Source organism: Narcine bancroftii, chromosome 4, assembly GCF_036971445.1.
Source record: "Narcine bancroftii isolate sNarBan1 chromosome 4, sNarBan1.hap1, whole genome shotgun sequence".
NCBI lineage: Eukaryota > Metazoa > Chordata > Chondrichthyes > Torpediniformes > Narcinidae > Narcine > Narcine bancroftii.
Genome location: NC_091472.1, coordinates 222,701,878 through 222,721,327, shown reverse-complemented (window position 1 = coordinate 222,721,327; position 19,450 = coordinate 222,701,878). Strand labels below are relative to the sequence as shown.

The 19,450-nt window shown below is 40.6% G+C and overlaps 1 protein-coding gene across 2 annotated transcripts in view; it reads right to left on the bottom strand.

Moving 5' to 3' along the window:
• mcm3ap (minichromosome maintenance complex component 3 associated protein) overlaps nucleotides 1–19,450 on the bottom strand; it is a 108,030-nt gene that overhangs the window by 40,305 nt on the left and 48,275 nt on the right. For both annotated transcript variants that reach the window (XM_069934039.1, XM_069934041.1), the window contains exons 11-13: nucleotides 13,205–13,434; nucleotides 4,451–4,860; nucleotides 3,890–4,002 (exon numbers count right to left, since the gene is read on the bottom strand). In XM_069934039.1, the coding sequence (XP_069790140.1) occupies nucleotides 3,890–4,002; nucleotides 4,451–4,860; nucleotides 13,205–13,434 (753 nt within the window). The remainder of the gene's footprint in view (nucleotides 1–3,889; nucleotides 4,003–4,450; nucleotides 4,861–13,204; nucleotides 13,435–19,450) is intronic.

The window sequence follows — 19,450 nt, the reverse complement described above, 5'->3', positions numbered from 1 at the left end:
CAGTGGCTGATGCAAATAGAGAGTAAGGCAAGGTCAATCCATGGAAAGCTGCTGGACCATTTAACACTCTCAGCAGAATGCTCAGGGGATGTGCTGCTCAGCTGGCAGATGCTCTCAATGACATCTTTACCATCTCCCTGAGAAGCACCATGGACCCAACGTGCTTCAAAACCGCCACCATTACCTCCGTGCCAAAGAAGTCGTCTGTGTCCTGTCCCAATGATAAACGCCCTGCCGCACTACGTTCATCATCATGAAGTGCCTCGAGAGACTCGTCATGGGACTCATCAATATCCTGCTATCCCCCATCACTAGACCCACCGCAGTTTGCATATAGATGCAACCGCTCTACGTATTATGTCATCACCACTGTCCTACATTTAGCCCTCACCCACCGAGAAAACAAGAACTCATATGTTCAAATGCTGTTTATCGACTTCAGCATTCAACACAATCATACCTCAGTACCTGATAATGAAGTTGAGCCTGTGTCTAAACACCTCCCTCTGCAATTGGTTTCCTGACTTTCTGTCAGGGAGACCTGAATCAGAAACAGCACCTTCAAGACCATCACACTGAGTATGCTCCCCCCCCTCCCACCCCCAAAGGCTACGTGCTTAGTCCACTGCTGTTCACTCTGCTGACCCATGACTGAGCAGCTAAATACAGCTTCAACCACATTATCAAGTTCGCTGATGATATGACCGTGGTGGGCCTGATTAGGAAGAATGACAAGTCAGCATACAGAGATGAGGTGCAGTCGCTAATGGACTGGTGTAGAGCCAACAACCTATATCTTAATGTTAAAAAAAAACAAGAGAGATGTTTGTTGACTTCAGGAGGGCCCAGAAGGACAACACTCTGATGACCATTGGTGGCTCCACCGATATGGTCGTCAAGAGTGTCAAGTTCCTTAGAGTGCACTTGGCAGAGAATCTCACATGGTCCCTTAACACCAGCTCCATAGCCAAGAAAGCCCAACAGCGCCTCTACTTCCTGCAAGGATTGAGGAAAGTTCATCTCCCACCCTCCATCCTCACTACATTCTACTGAGGATGTATTGAGAACATCCTGTGAAACTGCATCACCGCCTGGTTTGGAAGCTGTACCTTCTCGGACCGCAAAACCCTACAGATGATAGTGAAATCTGCAGAAACGATCAGTGTGAACTCTCTTCCTACCATGAAGGACATCCTCAACACTCGATGCAGGTAAAAGGCAATAAACATTGTGAAGAACTCCACATACCCCTCATGTAAACTGTTCTCCCTTCTGCCATCTGGTAGGAAGTACTGCAGCACTCAGGCCCTTAGTCCATGTTGGCCAACGGTTCCCCCCTCCCCCCCCACCCCCCCCCCCCCCCACAAGCCATCAGACTCCCAAATTCCCAGAACATTTGTGGATAGTGTACTTTTACTGTATACATCTTAACATTTTAATATTTCAATATTAAAGGCAATAGAATAACTTCTATTCTTAAACATATTTATGTAAATATGCTCTGTGATACTGGAGAAACGCTATCTCAAATTTACAGTGAGTATGGTATGAATGATAAATAAAGGTGTCTTGATGTCTCAAGGATGAGCCACCATCCAGCTCATATAAGCAGTCTGATAGAACGCTGAACATGAACTTGAATCTTTGGCTTTGCTTCGCGGACGAAAATTTATGGAGGGGTAAATGTCCACGTCAGGTGCAGGCTCGTTTGTGGCTGACAAGTCTGATGCAGGACAGGCAGACACAGTTGCAGGGGAAAATTTGTTGGTTGGGGTTGGGTGTTGGGTTTTTCCTCCTTTGTCTTTTGTCAGTGAGGTGGGTTCTGCGGTCTTCTTCAAAGGAGGTTGCTGCCCGCCGAACTGTGAGGTGCCAAGATGCACGGTTTGAGGTGATATCAGCCCACTGGCGGTGGTCAATGTGGCAGGCACCAAGAGATTTCTTTAGGCAGTCCTTGTACCTCTTCTTTGGTGCACATCTGACACGATGGCCAGTGGAGAGCTCGCCATATAACACGATCTTGGGAAGGCGATGGTCCTCCATTCTGGAGAAGTGACCTACCCTGCACAATTGGATCTTCAACAGTGTGGATTCGATGCTGTCGGCCTCTGCCATCTCAAGTACTTCGATGTTAGGGATGAAGGCGCTCCAATGAATGTTGAGGATGGAGCAGAGACAACGCTGGTGGAAGCGTTCTAGGAGCCGTATGTGATGCCGGTAGAGGACCCATGATTTGAGCCAAACAGGAGTGTGGGTATGACAACGGCTCTGAATACGCTTACCTTTGTGAGGTTTTTCAGTTGGTTGTTTTTCCAGACTCTTTTGTGTAGTCTTCCAAAGGCGCTATTTGCCTTGGCGAGTCTGTTGTCTATCTCGTTGTCGATCCTTGCATCTGATGAAATGGTGCAGCCGAGATAGGTAAACTGGTTGACCGTTTTGAGTTTTGTGTGCCCGATGGAGATGTGGGGGGGCTGGTAGTCATGGTGGGGAGCTGGCTGATGGAGGACCTCAGTTTTCTTCAGGCTGACTTCCAGGCCAAACATTTTGGCAGTTTCCGCAAAACAGGACGTCAAGCGCTGAAGAGCTGGCTCTGAATGGGCAACTAAAGTGGCATCGTCTGCAAAGAGTAGTTCACGGACAAGTTGCTCTTGTGTCTTGGTGTGAGCTTGCAGGCGCCTCAGATTGAAGAGACTGCCATCTGTGCGGTACCGGATGTAAACAGCGTCTTCATTGTTGAGGTCTTTCATGGCTTGGTTCAGCATCATGCTGAAGAAGATTGAAAAGAGGGTTGGTGCGAGAACACAGCCTTGCTTCACGCCATTGTTAATGGAGAAGGGTTCAGAGAGCTCATTGCTGTATCTGACCCGACCTTGTTGGTTTTCATGCAGTTGGATAACCATGTTGAGGAACTTTGGGGGGCATCCGATGCACTCTAGTATTTGCCAAAGCCCTTTCCTGCTCACGGTGTCGAAGCCTTTGGTGAGGTCAACAAAGGTGATGTAGAGTCTTTTGTTTTGTTCTCTGCTCTTTTCTTGGAGCTGTCTGAGGGCAAAGACCATGTCAGTAGTTCCTCTGTTTGCGCGAAAGCCGCACTATGATTCTGGGAGAACATTCTCGGCGACACTAGGTATTATTCTATTTAGGAGAATCCTAGCGAAGATTTTGCCTGCAATGGAGAGCAGCGTGATTCCCCCATATTTTGAGCAGTCTGATTTCTCGCCTTTGTTTTTGTACAGGGTGATGATGATGGCATCACGAAGGTCCTGAGGCAGTTTTCCTTGGTCCCAGCAAAGCTGTACACGTGCTTGAATAAGGGGAGTTCTAATAACTTCCAGGAAATTCAGCAATCTGCTGGACAAAGCAGACTGCCCCCTTGACACTGCGAGACCGCTGAGCTCCTCCAACATTTCTGAGTTTTTAGACCCCCCTCATTAATACCCCATCCACATCTTAGACATCTAATGTCTTCACTACTGCCATACTTGGCTGCAGAATGAACCATCTAAAAGAACGCACTCCTCAGCTCAACTGGTCAGACAACACCTCCCAAATCTGCAGCCTCAACTGCCAAAGACGACAAAAGGAAGGTGGTAGCACCCCTCATCTGCAGGTTGCCATCCTGACTTGTTGCATCCTCTTCGGACTGGAACTCTTTTCCTCACAACAATCTGCCAATATCACCAATGTGACCGCAGTGGCTCAGGATATTGGTCGCCATCCAGGACAAGACTGGCAACAAATACCGCCTACTGCAGAATCCAACATTCTGTAAATCATTAAACACTGGATGCTACATTAATGTTAACATCTTTCTCCAAGTTGAAACCACAACTTGGCAAATCACAAGAGCTTACTACCTCACATCCCTGTACCGAACGAAGGAGCCATGTACCTGAAGGCTTCTGCAGCGAAAGCTGCTCCAGCTCTTGCCACTTCTTTGCACTCCACACGGAGAACATCTTTCACCAGATCTCTGATGACATCTTTTACCACATCAACTATCATCTGAAAACAATGGGAAAAATTCTGAAATGAGACAGCGATTTAAACATTCTGAACACATGGATTGCATACAAGTCTTCATAATGTGATTATCCAAGGCTGTTACAGAGTTTCTATTGGAAATGCATTGTTTGCCAAAATTATGACAACTGGATTGTAAATTTCAATGACAAAGGAGAGTCAGCCAACAAAAAGGAAAAAAAGCTGAACAATTCATTCACTATTTTGCATTCAAACACATCACACATCTTACTAATTCAAACCTTGTCAGATCCAAGTCAGCTCTAGTTTACAAGAAAGAAAACAAACTCTGGACAACTTAGTTTGTTAACTCAACTCTGATTAAATTAATCTGATGCAATTAGACAGGTCAAATAAAGAACAGCTACAGTGAAATAAGCTGTGGAAAATGCTGTGTTCGTATAATGATTGTGATGTGCCCAGGCTGTACCTTTTCAGGATAGGGTGGCTGCAGTTTTGGTGGAGGTTCACTTGGCATTTCAAGGACACCAGATAGTGAACTTGGTGGAGAAGTCACAGTCTGAAGTAGTGGGGGTGGTGGAGGTTGTTTGACGGGAAGTATTTCTTGAGTTGGAGCAGATAGTGAAGCTGGTGGAGAAGTCAGAATCTGAAGTAGTGGTGGAGGTTGTTTGACGGGAAGTATTTCTGGAGTTGGAGCAGATAGTGAAGCTGGTGGAGAAGTCGCAGTCTGAAGTAGTGGTGGAGGTTGTTTGATGGGAAGTATTTCTTGAGCTGGACCAGATAGTGAAGCTGGTGGAGAAGTCACAGTCTGAAGTAGTGGTGGAGGTTGTTTGATGGGAAGTATTTCTTGAGCTGGAGCTTGGTCCTTCACAGGTAGAGCTGCAAATAAGATAAAACAGACATTTATTTTCAGCAGAACTCACAGGCCATTTTTCTAAATCAGCACAAACTTGTATCCGAATTTGAATCAGCTGGGAATATGCTATTGGCCTGCAACAATCTCACTGCATTACTAATTGTCAGTACAATCTGCCATCAAGCTTGCCCCCAGACTGTAACAATTGATCATAAAACCAGAAATAAGCTATGTTTTATTGGACGGCATGGCACGGTCTGTAAGGAGTTTGCACATTCTCCCCTTGTCCATGCATGTTTCCTCCTGGTGCTCCGGTTTCCTCCCTCATTCCACAAATGTATGAAGTTGGGGGGTAAATTGATCACATGGTGCAGTTAGGCATTGCTGGGTCATGGGCCTGTTAACGTGCTGCAGCTCTAAATTTAAAAGTAACAAGTGCCTTTTCTTGATCACAAGACCAAGGATCTAGACCCATCGAGTCTGTTCCGTAAATCTACACTAAGCTACTCTACACTATTCCAATTTCTGGCCTTTTCCCCACATCCCTTGATGCCCTCACTAATGAGATACTTGTCTATTCCTTGTTTAAATACTCCCAGTGACCTGGTTTCCACTGCTGTATGCGGCAGTGAGTTGAACTTTCCATATTTTAGTGAGCAAATTCTTCAATTTGACGATGACAAAAATTTCCCCTCAAAATATCACCCAAATTATTTTGCTGGAATCTTTTATTTCCCCCCACCCCCCACCCCCCCCCCCCCCCCCCACCCACAAGGAAACCCTTTACTTATTTGTTTTGGTTACAGGCAGAAGTTCAAGTTTTGGTTCTGCTTCATGATCATCTGAAGTCAAAGCAAAATAAATGTACATAATTGAATGCTACTCAAGTGTAGGTCCATCTCATAATCCCTATCAATGCAGCAAGCAATGCTTTAGCTCACAATGTTGCTCCTTCATCTCTAGACATTAGGCTTGGAATGTATTAATGAAATGGATATCTCATGAACTTTGACCCAGAACTAACTACAGTAAAACTGCAGATATCTGGGACCTAGGGGATCGATAGATGCCAAAAGAGTGAGTTTTCCAGTTCTTGAGATTGAGTGTAACGATTTGCGGCAATTTTAAACTACCGCATTTTTTACCTATTTATTTTCCACAATTTTTTTGGGTCAGTTGTTTTGAGGCTGCCGGTTGCTTGAATTCTGGATAATATGGGGTTTTATTGTACAAGAAATAATTTCAGAAATTTCCATCAAGGTCCAAGTCAAAGCAGGCTTATAACACAAAAGACATTGTGAACTGGATGAAAGGGAAAGTCAAAGCAGGCTTATAACACAAAAGACATTCTGAACTGGATGAAAGGGAAAGGATAAAAAGGGTTGGAAAAATCTAAAGGTAAATGGGAAGTGGAGATTGGTTTCATTTTTTCTGAGGATGATTGGTCAGATATTTGTTATGATACTGTAACTAGACTGATAAATGCACGTTACGCAATGATTAATTATAACTTTTTACATCAATTATATTTAACACCTGAAAAACTAAAAAAGTATGGTTTTCATTAATCACATTTGTGTTTTAGATGTGGTAACGCGGTTGGAACTTTTTTTCCATGTGGTTTGGTCATGTGTGCCTATACAATCTTTTTGGAAGAAAATTCAATTGTTTTTAGAATACCTGTATAAGATTAAAATACCTTTAGACCCGACGGTATTTTTATTGGGTAGTTTGCAACCTTTGAAAGGTCTGGGATTAGATAAATTTCAACTTGCTTTTGTATATTTAGCATTATCTGTAGCGAAAAAATGTATTGCTAGTATGTGGAAGGATACAAATATGATTGATATTAATAGGTGGCATAATGAGATGAAATATCGTTTAATAATGAAAAAAATTACACGTTTCAGTGATAATTATAATTTTTTTCTTAATAAGTGGTTGTCATATTCAGAATATTTACATTTTGATTTACATTGATTAGATTTTAATATGTATGCTTCATTTTTCTTTAATTTTTTTTCTTTTTTTCATGGCTCTCCTTAGGAGAGTTGGCTGAGGGGGGCGGTTCTTTTTTCTTTTTTTCATTTATATAAAATATAAAATGTAATGTTAATGTTTAGTTTATTGTTATATATGTTACTTATTACTTGTATCTTGAGCAAATAAATAAAGTTTTAAAAAAAGAGAAAGGCAAGAGATTTCAAAAACAGAAGATCAGAAGGAAAATGGAAAAGAGTAAAGAAAGAAAATGCAAATTGAAAGCAACAGAATTAACCTTTCACATCCAAAAGACCTTACAACATACTTCACAGCAAATAACATTCATTTAAAGATAATTTGCACTACAGGAATACAGCAACTTGTAATGTCTGTGGAAAAGTCATACAAGCAATAACATTCAATGGCAAGCAAGACATCCCACTTTTAGTGATGCTACTGATTGAGAAATAATTACGAGTCAGGATAGCCCCAAGTTAAAAAATTCATTCTGGATGATAATGGATCTCCTCAAGCCTGCTCTCCATTACTTGACCATGTCTGATGTGCACCTTTAACTCTTCCACTGACCTTTGTCTATAACTCTGAATATCCTGACCATAGAAAAATCTATCATTCTTAGTCTGGAAATTTACAACAGCTTTTTGTAACAGTGATTTTTGTTTCCTGACAACAGTTGGCATTTTGTATATCCCCTTGAGGAGGGTGCCCAAGCCTTGGTTTACATTTCTTCTTCAGTGCTAAAATGTTGCTACTTTGGAAAACAGGCAATCGAGCTAAGCAATAATATTTATTCAAAGTGAAATATGAAAGTCCACAGACATTGATAATGTAGTAAAAACACATTGAAACTCAGCCGGTCTTTCAGCATCCAGAGGAGATGTTTTGGTCCTGAGCTCTTCTTCAAAGAATAAGCAGAATGCTTATTGCCCGTCTACCCCATCACACTCCCCTCAAGATCTTGCATTTTCAGATCACCTTTTGTTCTTCTACACGCCAAAGAATATGGATGTAAATTTGCTAGCTGCTCACAATAGGATTTCATTTCAGGAATGGCCCCTTAATCAAAGCCAATAATATCCTTTTGTAATTAAGGGGACTAAAATTGAACACAGTATAGCAAGTGTTGCCTCACCAAAACCTGTCCAATTTTAACAGCACTTCCCCATTTCTCATCCTCAATTGTCTTGCATTAAAGACATAGGTGCCATGACCTTTCTAACCTTTTGCTGCAGTCTGCTAACATCATGCAATTCATGTAGAGGAACCCTAACGACTAAACTCCAACTTTTTCTCAATTTAGAATCTGGTTCGACAGTTTCGTAATATTTTTTGTGAAACACGAGCCCAAAGTTCAGAATGCTTGAGGGTGCTCGGCCAGACCTGGGAATCCACAGCGTTGGGTATAACCCCACCTTCTGCTGGACGTCATGACAACAAGCCTCTTAGTTTAATCCTGGGGCCACACAAAGCTACTCCAGTATTAGATGCGGCCAGAATTCAAAGATGGGCCATGCTACTAGTGGCGTATAACTATGATATAAAACATAAACCAGGAACACTCAACAGCCATGCAGATACCTTATCACACATGCTGCTACCCAAGACAGAACAAGAAAAAAATGATTAAATGGAGGCAGCAGCCATCAACCAAGAACAACTTCGACAACTGCCCATTACAGCCCAGATGATCGGAAAGGAAACCTGCAAAGAGGCAACATTAAGCAAGATCCTATACTTCACCCTTAATGGGTGGCCTGAATCTGAAGTTATCAGAAAATTTTAAACCTTACCACGCACGGCTCTATGAACAATCAGTTGAAGAAGGATGCTTTCTGTGGGGCACCTGTACAATTATTCCAGCAAAATGGCAAACTACCATATTATCAGAACTGCACCACAACCATCCAGGAATGGTACGAATGAAGGCAATGGCCCAGATGCATGTCTGGTGGCCCTCCATAAACAGAGACATTGAAACAACAGTAAGAGAATGCAAAGTATGTCAGTCAATGCAGCCAAAAATGCCACAAGCCGAAGTTAACCTATGAAAATGGCCATCCAAACCCTGGTATCAGATTCAGGTAGGCTTCACTGGACCATTCATGGGTGAGACTTTCCTAATAGCTATGGACGCACACTCCAAATGGCCAGTAGTTTTATAGTTGAAAAATACCAAAGCACATCCCACAATTGACTGTCTATGAGCAATCTTTGCCACATATGGATTGCCTCATGAATTAGTTATGGACAATGGGCCTCAATTTACATCAGAACATTTTTAAAAATTTATGCGTGACAATATCAGACATATTTTATCCGCACCCTATCACCCAAGTATTAGTGGGGAGGCAGAACGTTTTGTACAAACATTCAAAAAAGTAATGAAAACCATGAAACTTCTAAATGCCTCTGAACACAAAGTGACAGATTTCCTATTGGAATACAGAAACACGCCACATTCTACCACAAAATGCACCCCAGCAGAACTAATGTTTGGCTGCAACCTGAGGACAGCTCATCCAGATCTGGGTATCCGATTGCATAAAAACAGCATCGCCACAATCCTCACCTAGAACATGAGAAGTGGGGAGAGAGTTCTGGTACAAGATTATAGACAATATAAAGATGTATGGTTGTAGGAGTAATCTTACAAATATTGAGCCCTGCTTATACTCTGTTCTAGTGGGGGACAGATTGTGGAAGCGACATATTGACCAATTAAGAGTATTGACTGACACCTGTCCATGAACTGCCTCATGAACTCGAGGAGGTGGAAACAGACCTGCCATGGCCTGCCCCGACCATCTCACCCCCCAGGCCGAGTGAGGGGGTGGCAGAGACAGTTGCGGAGCTGAGGAGTTCAGTAACTGAGCCAAGAGGCAGCGAAGATGGGCAGTCGCCGCCGAAGGTCAGCGAAGGAGGGCAGTCACCACCGACTCAACCACCGACCCAACTATCTACGGGTCCCAAACAAGAACCGGCACAGTAAACCATGCCGAGGCAGTCCAAAAGAGAAAGAAGACCACCTGAGTGCTTTAAGGACTATGTGCCCTGATTATTATTAAATATTTTCCCTTTTATAATTATTATGACTCATGAGATGTATTCTAATTCTCACTTGTAGTCCTGGGCCCGATGTAATCTTATTAGTTCGAAGGGGCCCAGTCAGTATTTATTGCACAGGGGTGGGGGGAGAAGAGTGTATAAGCCTGCCCTTTCCTGGACATCATGTCGCCCTTCCACATATATATATATGTAACGCTGTGAGTCAGTAGCCATGTCTAATAGAAGTAAAGGATGAGAAAGCATTAAGTCTCCGAGTCTTAATCGTGTGAGTGCATACACAACACACAGTATGGCAGGGGCCAGTATCCACCTTATGGGCTTAGGAACGTGATAGGCTTGTAGTTGCAGCCATGGTCCTGGAACATCCCTTTATCAGATTCTGTATCAATTTAGAAAAGGAAAAGGGTAAAAAGGACCCTAAAATTGACAACATAGATGATTTTTTCTTTAGAAAACTTCAGTTCCATTTCTACCCAAGAAGGGTGATTCACTAATTTATCAAAATGTAATAATAAAACTAAATTACATATATTAATCACCCAATAATAAAATCTAAAATTTGGAAGTGATAATCCCCCACTACTTTTAGTCCTTTGAAGATGGTGTACATATGCGCTATCACAAAGTGTTGAGAGAAGACACACACATGAGGAGTCGAAGTCAAAGAATGATATATTGCATTGGCAGTTCCTCTAAAATTCACTCCTTGCTGCTGATGTGGGGAGTGACATTGTGGCAGTGCCAATCTCTGAATGGGTTGTGTTGCTCGCTGTTTACTGCCGTGTGGGTGGTCACCTGGGACGAAGGTCAATGGCCCCCGCAGGGTCTGCATGGTTGCGTTCGACCATTTTGTGTACCGGGTCGCATTCCGGTTAGTGGGCCACTACATGAATCTCTCAGAACTGGCAATTGGAACACTGTTTGTCGCTTTTGATAGCCTACCTCTGAGACATGGGGCTGCGTGGAGACCGGTTGACTAATGTCCAGGTGTGCTGTTTTGAGGCTATCGATAGTGAAAGTCTCTTTCTGCTGATATCAAGCACATGTCAACCTGTTGTGTCTAATTACTTTATACGGCCCCTCATACGGCCCTTGTAGAGGTGTTCAGTGTGCCCGCTCCAAACGAAAACGTACTCACAGGTCTTTAAGTCTCTGGGGACGTAGGTTTTGGCTTGGCCGTGCGGAGGTGCTAGAGTGCCCAGTTTTGCTGCTTGTCTTGTCAAATGAGGAAAAACTTCCTCCGGGTCTTTGGGAGCAGCCAAGAACGGTATTACTAACGGTGCACTGTAGACCATCTTGGCTGCTGAGGCACTGAAGTCCTCTTTCAGCGCAGTTTAGATCCCCAGGAGGTAACTCGTCTGCCCAGTGTGGCCCCTTGAGTTGAGCCATCAAGTCCAGCTTTAGGTGCCTGTGTAACCGCTCCACCAACCAGTTGGGCTGAGGGTGGTAAGCCTTGGTATGTTGGAGCTGGGTTCCCAGCAACTTGGCCAGCGCCACCCAGAGTCCCAAAGAGAACTGTGTACCTCTATCAGAGGTCATGTGTTCCGGGACACCGAACCTCGACATCCAGGTGCTAATCAGTGCCTTGGTGCAGGTCTCAGTGGTTGTATTGGTCAGCGGGACCACCTCTAGCCACCTTGTGGAGCAGTCAATCATGGCGAGGAGATACCTCACCCCAAGGGAGACCAGAAGCAGCCCTACAATGTCAATAGGACGTGGCTGAACTGACGTTGCGCTGGCTCGAAAGTCTTGGGCTGGTGGGGGGCCTTGACATGCTTATGCACTTTGGATGTCTGGAAGAGCATGCAGATCTTGGCCTGTTTTCTGAGGCTGTGCCAGACGAATCTACTGGCCACCATTTTAACAGAAGTTCTGATGGCTGGGTGTGCCAGGTTGTGTCGAAGACCTGCTGCCTCCACACTGCTGGCATGATGGGGTGGAGTTTGTTGGTGGAGATGTTGCAGAGGAGCATCTAGCTGCCAGGACCGATAGTGACATCCTCCAGCCTGAGGCCAAAAACTGCTGTCCCTTGGCTAGGGTGGAATAGTCTATTCCCTGGGATAGGGCCTGGATGGACTCGATCGAAGGCGGGACAGTGCGTAGGCCACCACATTGGTCTTATCTACAACGTGTTTGATGTCCATGGTGAACTCAGACATGTATGAGAGGTGTCACTGCTGCCTGGCTGACCGTGGGTCAGTACAAAAATTTAGGTAAAATGTTTATTTTAATTGAATTAAAACGTCCAATCATTATTAGGTAAGAGTGACCAATAGTACTTTAATCTGATTAACTAATACCAAAAAATTTGCTTTCGATAAATTTTTAACTTTTCATAATTGTAATTCCTAAATATTGGAATTGGTCTTTCACTATTTTAAACAGGAAATTAGGACACTGCAGTGAGCGCTACAGCTGAGAGCGGAAGAACAACACACAGTTGCTGTGACTGTTGTTAAGATTGCTTTTATTGCTCTCCCTGCCCTTGCTTATATAGGCCCAGTTTCCCACCACTGTGCAAGATTTCCCGCCGCTGTCAGCATAAGTGATGTCACCGGCATGCTGGCCGCTGATTGGTCGACGGTCCAGCCATTGTTTGCTGTTTCCTGCCGTGCGGGCTGCTGGCCGGGAGGAAAGGCCATTAACCCACGGAGTCTTTGTGAGATCACAGAGTTTGTCGCCATTTTGTGTATTGGATCACTTCCAAGGTAGCAGGCCATGACAATACCTTAAAAAAAATCCTTTTAGGGATACTAGTTCGCTCTTGTGCATATTTAATTTATAACCCAAACTTGGCTAAATTGGACAAGCAAAGTTAATATCATATTTGGTAAAGAAATCTCAGGATCTGAAATAAAGAACAATAGACCATCTGCATAAAGAGATACTTTATGTTCAATTCCACTTCTAGATATTCCTTTAAATTCTCTACACTGTTGGAGAGCAACAGCTCGAGGTTCCAGTACTATATCAAAAAGCAAAGGATTTAAAGGGCATCTTCTGTTTATAGGGGAACGTGGCACATTCTTTTAAATTGACCAGATTGGAATGAAACAGGCCTCGAGTTTGGGAATGAGATGGTGGGGGGGGGGGGGAAAGGGAAAAGATAAATAAATAAACTGACCAGATTTACTTCAAAATTTATAATACTATGCAACATAAAGTGAAATAAAATTGTACTCATGTTTCAGGTCGTTATGTTCCAGTCTTACTTTCCAACTTAACCAAATTCACAAAATAACACTTGATCAGACTTAAAACAAAAGTAACAATTTCCTAACACAATTTTGTACATACCTCGTGGAGTCAATTTCTGGCCCACATTGCTTGGCTCAAAGAACTCTCCAATGTATCGTCCTTGACTGTCAAAGCTCAGAACAGGGACATGGGTTTTGAAAAGAGGAAGTGGTCCTCCATTCACTATTTCACCAATCAGAGTGATGCGTTTCTCATCAATTAACGAGGACCTCTTGGGCAACAGTACAAAATCTGGATCACATAACGTTAAGCGATTCAATTCAACACACCTGAAACATATTAAGTGTTTTATTAATTAGAAATTCAGGAGTAGACCCAATTACCTGTGCAATCTTAGTTCCCCTTCAAATTAAACTGAATTTTCCCTTTCATTAGAAAGTACCAATTCTAGAATCAAACAGCAGGGCAGAAACTAATAAATAAAATTGAGAATACAAGGAAAATAAGTACATAGTAAAATATTGAACATTACTGTATAATAATTAAGATGTGGATAATAAACTTCAAATTCCATCAAAAAAGAACAAGCTAGTTGGGAAAGACTTATGAGATATAAAATGTAACAGTCAAATTGATAAAGATGTGCACAAAACACAGGAGGAAAAGAATACAAAAGGAAATTGATAAAATGTTGGAAGTCGAATATGGGATTCTGAACAGCAAAGGGATCCGGGGGGGGTGGGGGGTAGCGGTGGAGGTCGCAGTCCATTGCTCCTTGATCATGGTTAATGCTTGGAAGTATCAACATAAGGCTTTTTCAGGTGTATTGTCCACTAAGAATGCGCCTGAAGAAGAGAAAGCGGCCCTTTGATTTGCCGTTCAGGTGACAGCGCTAAAAGCGCAGAGCTGGCCACCTGAAGGGACAGCTGCATCTGAGTGCACTCTGGCTCCTGTCCCTTCTGTCAAGTTAGGATGGCTGGGTCAGCTAGCGCGGGGACATCCCCCGTGGAATGAACCCACCCTGATCGCTCTTCCCCCGGTGGGGAAGAGGGGGGCTGGGGCGGCCGGCGGGGGAGGAGGGGGCTCGAATTGGGCACCAGCATTGTTTCGGCCAGCCCCCTTCTCCCCCGCTAGCTGCTCCAGCCCCCTTCTTCCCCGCCAGCCACTCCAGTCTCCCTTCTCCCCTGCCAGCTGCACTAGCCCCGCAGTCCCCCTGCTGACAGCCCAGCCAGCTGCCCCTGCCCCGACATCCTGCGCTGGGGAAGGGGCAGCTGGGAGAGGAGCTGTCAGGCACTCACCAGCTGACTGTCATCCTGAATGCAGCCGCTTTTTGTTGGCTGCATTCTGATGGCTGGGGAGGCCATTGTGCCTCGGCGATTATCCCTCTCGGAGGAGGGTTACAAAGTTTGCCTTGCAAGCGCCTCCTGCACATTCACGTGGCCTCCCAACAGACGCATATTGCCAAAATATGCGGCTTTACAAGCGGGGCAATTGGCCACATGAAAGTGCCTATAGAATAGCACAGGAACAGGCCTTTCAGCCGAGGTGTTTGTGCCAAATTAAAACTGATGCTTGAACTTGATAGATATCCCTCCATCACCTGCACATTCATGTGTCTATTTAACTGTCTCTTTTTTTTTAAAAACTTTATTTATGTCGTTCAAAAAACAATTAGTACATAACATATACAACAATTAACCCTAAACATGAACGTTGTTTTTATATTATAGAAAAAAAAGAACCCCCCCCCCACCACAGCCAACACTCCTAAGGAGAGCCATAAAGAAAAAGAAAAAATATTTTAAAAAAATTAAGCATACATATTAAGATCTAATCAATTTAAATTGAAATGTAAATATTCTGAATACAACAACCACTTATTAAGAAAAAAACTACAATTATCACGTGAAACATATGTAATTTTTTCCATTATTAAACAATATTTCATCTCATTATGCCACTTATTAATATCACGTACTAGCAATACATTTTTTCGCTACAGATAAAGCTAAATATACAAAAGCAAGTTGAAACTTATCTAATCCCAAACTTTTCAAAGGTTGCAAACTACCCAATAAAAACATTGTCGGATCTAAAAGTATTTTAATCTTATACAGGTATTCTAAAAACAATTGAATTTTCTTCCAAAAAGATTGTATATGTATACATGACCAAACGGCATGAAAAAAAGTTCCAACAAAATTACCACATCTAAAACACAAATCTGATTCATGAAAACCATACTTTTTTAATTTTTCAAGTGTTAAGTATAATTGATGTAAAAAATTATAGTTAATCATTCCATAATGTGCATTTATCAATCTAGTTACACTATCATAACAAATATCTAGCCAATCATCCTCGGATAAAATAAAACAAATGTCCGCTTCACATTTATGTTTAGACCTATCCCAACCCTTTTTATCCATACCATCCTCTAATATTTGACACATAGATGAAATATAACCCTTCTCTGGTACCTTCATAAGAAAAATCTCAAATTTAGTCATTTCAGGTAAAATCGTACCAAACGTATGTTTTACCAAAGATTGAATTTGGTAATAGAGAAACAAAGAGTTCTTATCAATACCAAAACTGTCCCTCATCTGATTAAAAGATAAAAATTTACCCTCTTTAAAACAATCTCCTAAATTCTTCACACCTTTAAATCTCCAATGCAACAAACTTCGATTATGAATTGAAAAAGAAATAAATTGATTATTATACAATGGAGTCAAAGCCGATAATTCAGCCCTAGAGCCTATCATTTTATTTTTCTTAATCCATAGCTTCATTAAATGTTTTAGTATAGGCACATTATATTGCTGTTACAAATTTATATTCCATCTAAACAAAAATTGATGTATTTCAAATTCAGAAATATTTGCCATCTCAATTTTGGCCCAACTAGGAGGCCGTTCCAAATCCATCAAGGAACTAATAAATTTAAGTTGGGCTGCTTCATAATAATTTTGAAAATGTGGTAAACGTAATCCCCCTAACTCATATTTCCAAGTTAATTTATTCAAAGCTACTCTCAAAAATTTACCTCTCCATAAAAATTCCCTAACCATTTTATTCAAATCTCAAAAAAAATATTATCAAGTAAATACGGAATAGATTGAGACAAATATTGCATACGCGGAAAAATATTCATCTTAATTGTATTTATCCTACCCAATAAATTAATAGGTAAATCTTTCCATTTAATCAAATCAGTTTTAATTTTTTTTTAATTAATGGAACATAATTTAATTGATATAAAGATTGATAATCAACATTCAAAATTATTCCCAAATATTTAATTCGATCAGTCTATTTCAAATTAATAATATTCTTATAAATTGAATAATCTTCTTCACTTACCGGTAATATTTCACTTTTTTCCCCAATTAACTTTATATCCAGAAAAACATCCATATTGTATTAAACACTCCTTCAAGTGCAAAAGTGACTGAGCTGGGTTTATTAAATACACCAATACATCATCAGCAAATAAATTAATTTTATACTCCTCATCTAAAACTTTCATACCTTGTATCTGTGTATTTTGTTTTATTAGCTGTGCTAAAGGTTCAATCACTAACGCAAACAAAGCTGGTGATAAAGGACAACCTTGACGAGTTGATTGAGTCAATTTAAAAGGTTCCGAAATCAAGCCATTCATCAATACTCTAGCTACCGGTTTACTATATAAAGCCTTAATCCAACCAATAAAAAAAGGACCAAACTTAAATTTCTCCAGAACTTTAAACAAAAAATTCCACTCAACTCTATCAAATGTTTTTTCTGCATCTAACCATCAGACCATCGGGTGGTCTGAAGATTGTCGAAATCTATTAATCAAACTAATCACACGCAAAATATTATCTGAAGCATATCTATTCTTTATAAAACCTGTTTGATTCATATGAATCAACTTAGGTAAAAACTTAGCTAATCTATTCGCTAATATTTTAGCTATTTATTTTATAATCTACATTTAACAACGAAATTGGTCTATATGAAGATACTTTCAAAGGATCTCTATCTTTCTTTGGAATTACTGTGATTAAAGCACTAGAACAAGACTCAGGTAATTCATAATGTTCTCCAACTTGACGTAATACATCCCCAAACACTGTAGAGAAATCATCATAAAAGATTTTAAAATTCAACCGAAAATCCATCATCACCAGGCGATTTACCATTCGGCATTTCCATCATAGCCCTTTTAATTTCCGAATCAGTAAATAGTTCCTCTAACTCCTGTATATCTGCATCCTCCTCTAATATCGGTAAATTCAACTGTGATAAAAAGATCAATCGATAAAATTTCTTGTTTTTCTTCAGATGTATATAACTTTTTATGAAATTAGCAAAATTCATCATTAATCTCACGAGGTTTATAAGTAATAAGAGAATTCCGTCTAACAGCATTAATAGTCCTCGAAATCTGTTCTTTCTTTGCCATTTAAGCACCTTATGTGCTTTCTCTCCCCATTCATAATACCGTTGCTTAGTCCTATTAATCACACATTCAAATTGATAAGATTGCAAAGTATTAAATTCCAATTTCAACCTAGATAATTCTATTTTCTGATCTTCAGTAGCATCTTTCTGAAATTCCTTTTCTAACTCAGCAATCTGTTTCTCTAAGTCAAGACTGATTTAATCGATTCTTTTTCATTTTAGAAGTATAACTAATTATTTGTCCTCTCAAATAAGCTTTCATAGCATCCCATAATACAAACTTACTTTGAACAGAATTAGAATTTTCTTTAAAAAAATATTAATTTGTTTTTCAAAAAATCAATAAATTCCGTATTTTTTAACAACATAGTATTAAACCTCCAACGATAGGCCACTTGAATTTTCTCAGAAGTTGGATATGTAAAATATAACAATGAATTATCTGAAATCACCCTAATTTTATATTCCACTTGTTGCATCTTCCTTTGTAAATGTGCCAATACTAAAAAAAAGTCAATCCTTGAAAATGATTCATGTCTAAATGAATAAAAGGAGAAATCTTTCTCTGTCGGATTAAGACGTCTCCAAATGTCTACTAAATTAAGATCTTTCATCAACGCTTGAACCTGAACTGCCATCTTAGATTTCTTAACTTTCTTCAGAGATTTATACAATAAAGGTTCCAAAACACAATTAAAATCACCACAAACTAAAATATTATCATTAGCCTGACCCAAATATAAAAATGCATCTGAAATAAATATTTCATCATCTACATTTGGGGCATAAATATTAAGTAAAGTCCAAAATTCACTAAAAATCTTACAATTCAATTTAAGAATGCATCCTGCCTTTTCCTCCATTGATTGCAATTCAAAAGATAAATTTTTATGTATCAAAATTGCTGCGCCTTTAGCCCTAGAATTAAATGAAGAAGAAAATACATGCCCAACCCAGTCCCTCTTTAATTCCATACTTTCCTTCACATTCAAATGTGTTTCTTGTAAAAAAGCAACATCAATTTTCATTTTCTTAATTTACGCAAAGACTCGCTTACGCTTGATCAGACTGTTTAAACCCCGAACATTAAAAGTAGCAAACCTAAACTTTGAAATATCTACTATTGTTACTAAATACCAATAATATCTTTCTATAAAAACTCAAATCAACGTATATAGGCCCTTCAATAGGAGAAAAAAAATCACAATTAAAAGCTAACTAAAATGAAACCACCCCCCCCCAAAAGCTACCAAAAGGTAGTAATCCCTAAACAAAAATTGGGTGTGGGTCAGCCACCAGTGGCTGATGACTAGTAAAGAACTTAGAGCAAATCTCTCCATCCCCAGCCAAACAATGAATAACATCAAAATATCATAATAAGTAGAATAAGAATAAGAAAATTCTTCTATTCATCCAAGAGATTCTAGTCTCGGAGATCCCATTTCAGAAAAAGTTGGACTCTTTCCATTCCCGTTATTCCCATTTCTGCCATTTCTTCAGTTTCCAACACAAGCAGATTTTTCTTTAGGAGACAATGGTGCACTACGTCTTTGTCCTCTTATGTCTGGCAATGAATCAGCAAAAATCATTGCTTCAAAAAACCAAAATTGATGATCTCCATAAAACACCTTCAACACTGCCGGGTAGCGAAAAGTAGACTAATAACCTTTATGCCACAAAGCTTCTTTAACTGGGTTGAATCGACATCGGCGTTGAATGACCTCTTGACTCAAGTCAGGATATTTAAAAAAAAAACGAATTATTATCGGTCTCGGTGGTTGACCAGGTAAAGGTGTTCTTCTTAAAGCTCTATGAGCTCTTTCCAGTACCAAGTCTCCAGAAAAAAATTCTTGTCCTAATACTTGTGGGATCCAATCTTTAAAAAAACGAAGA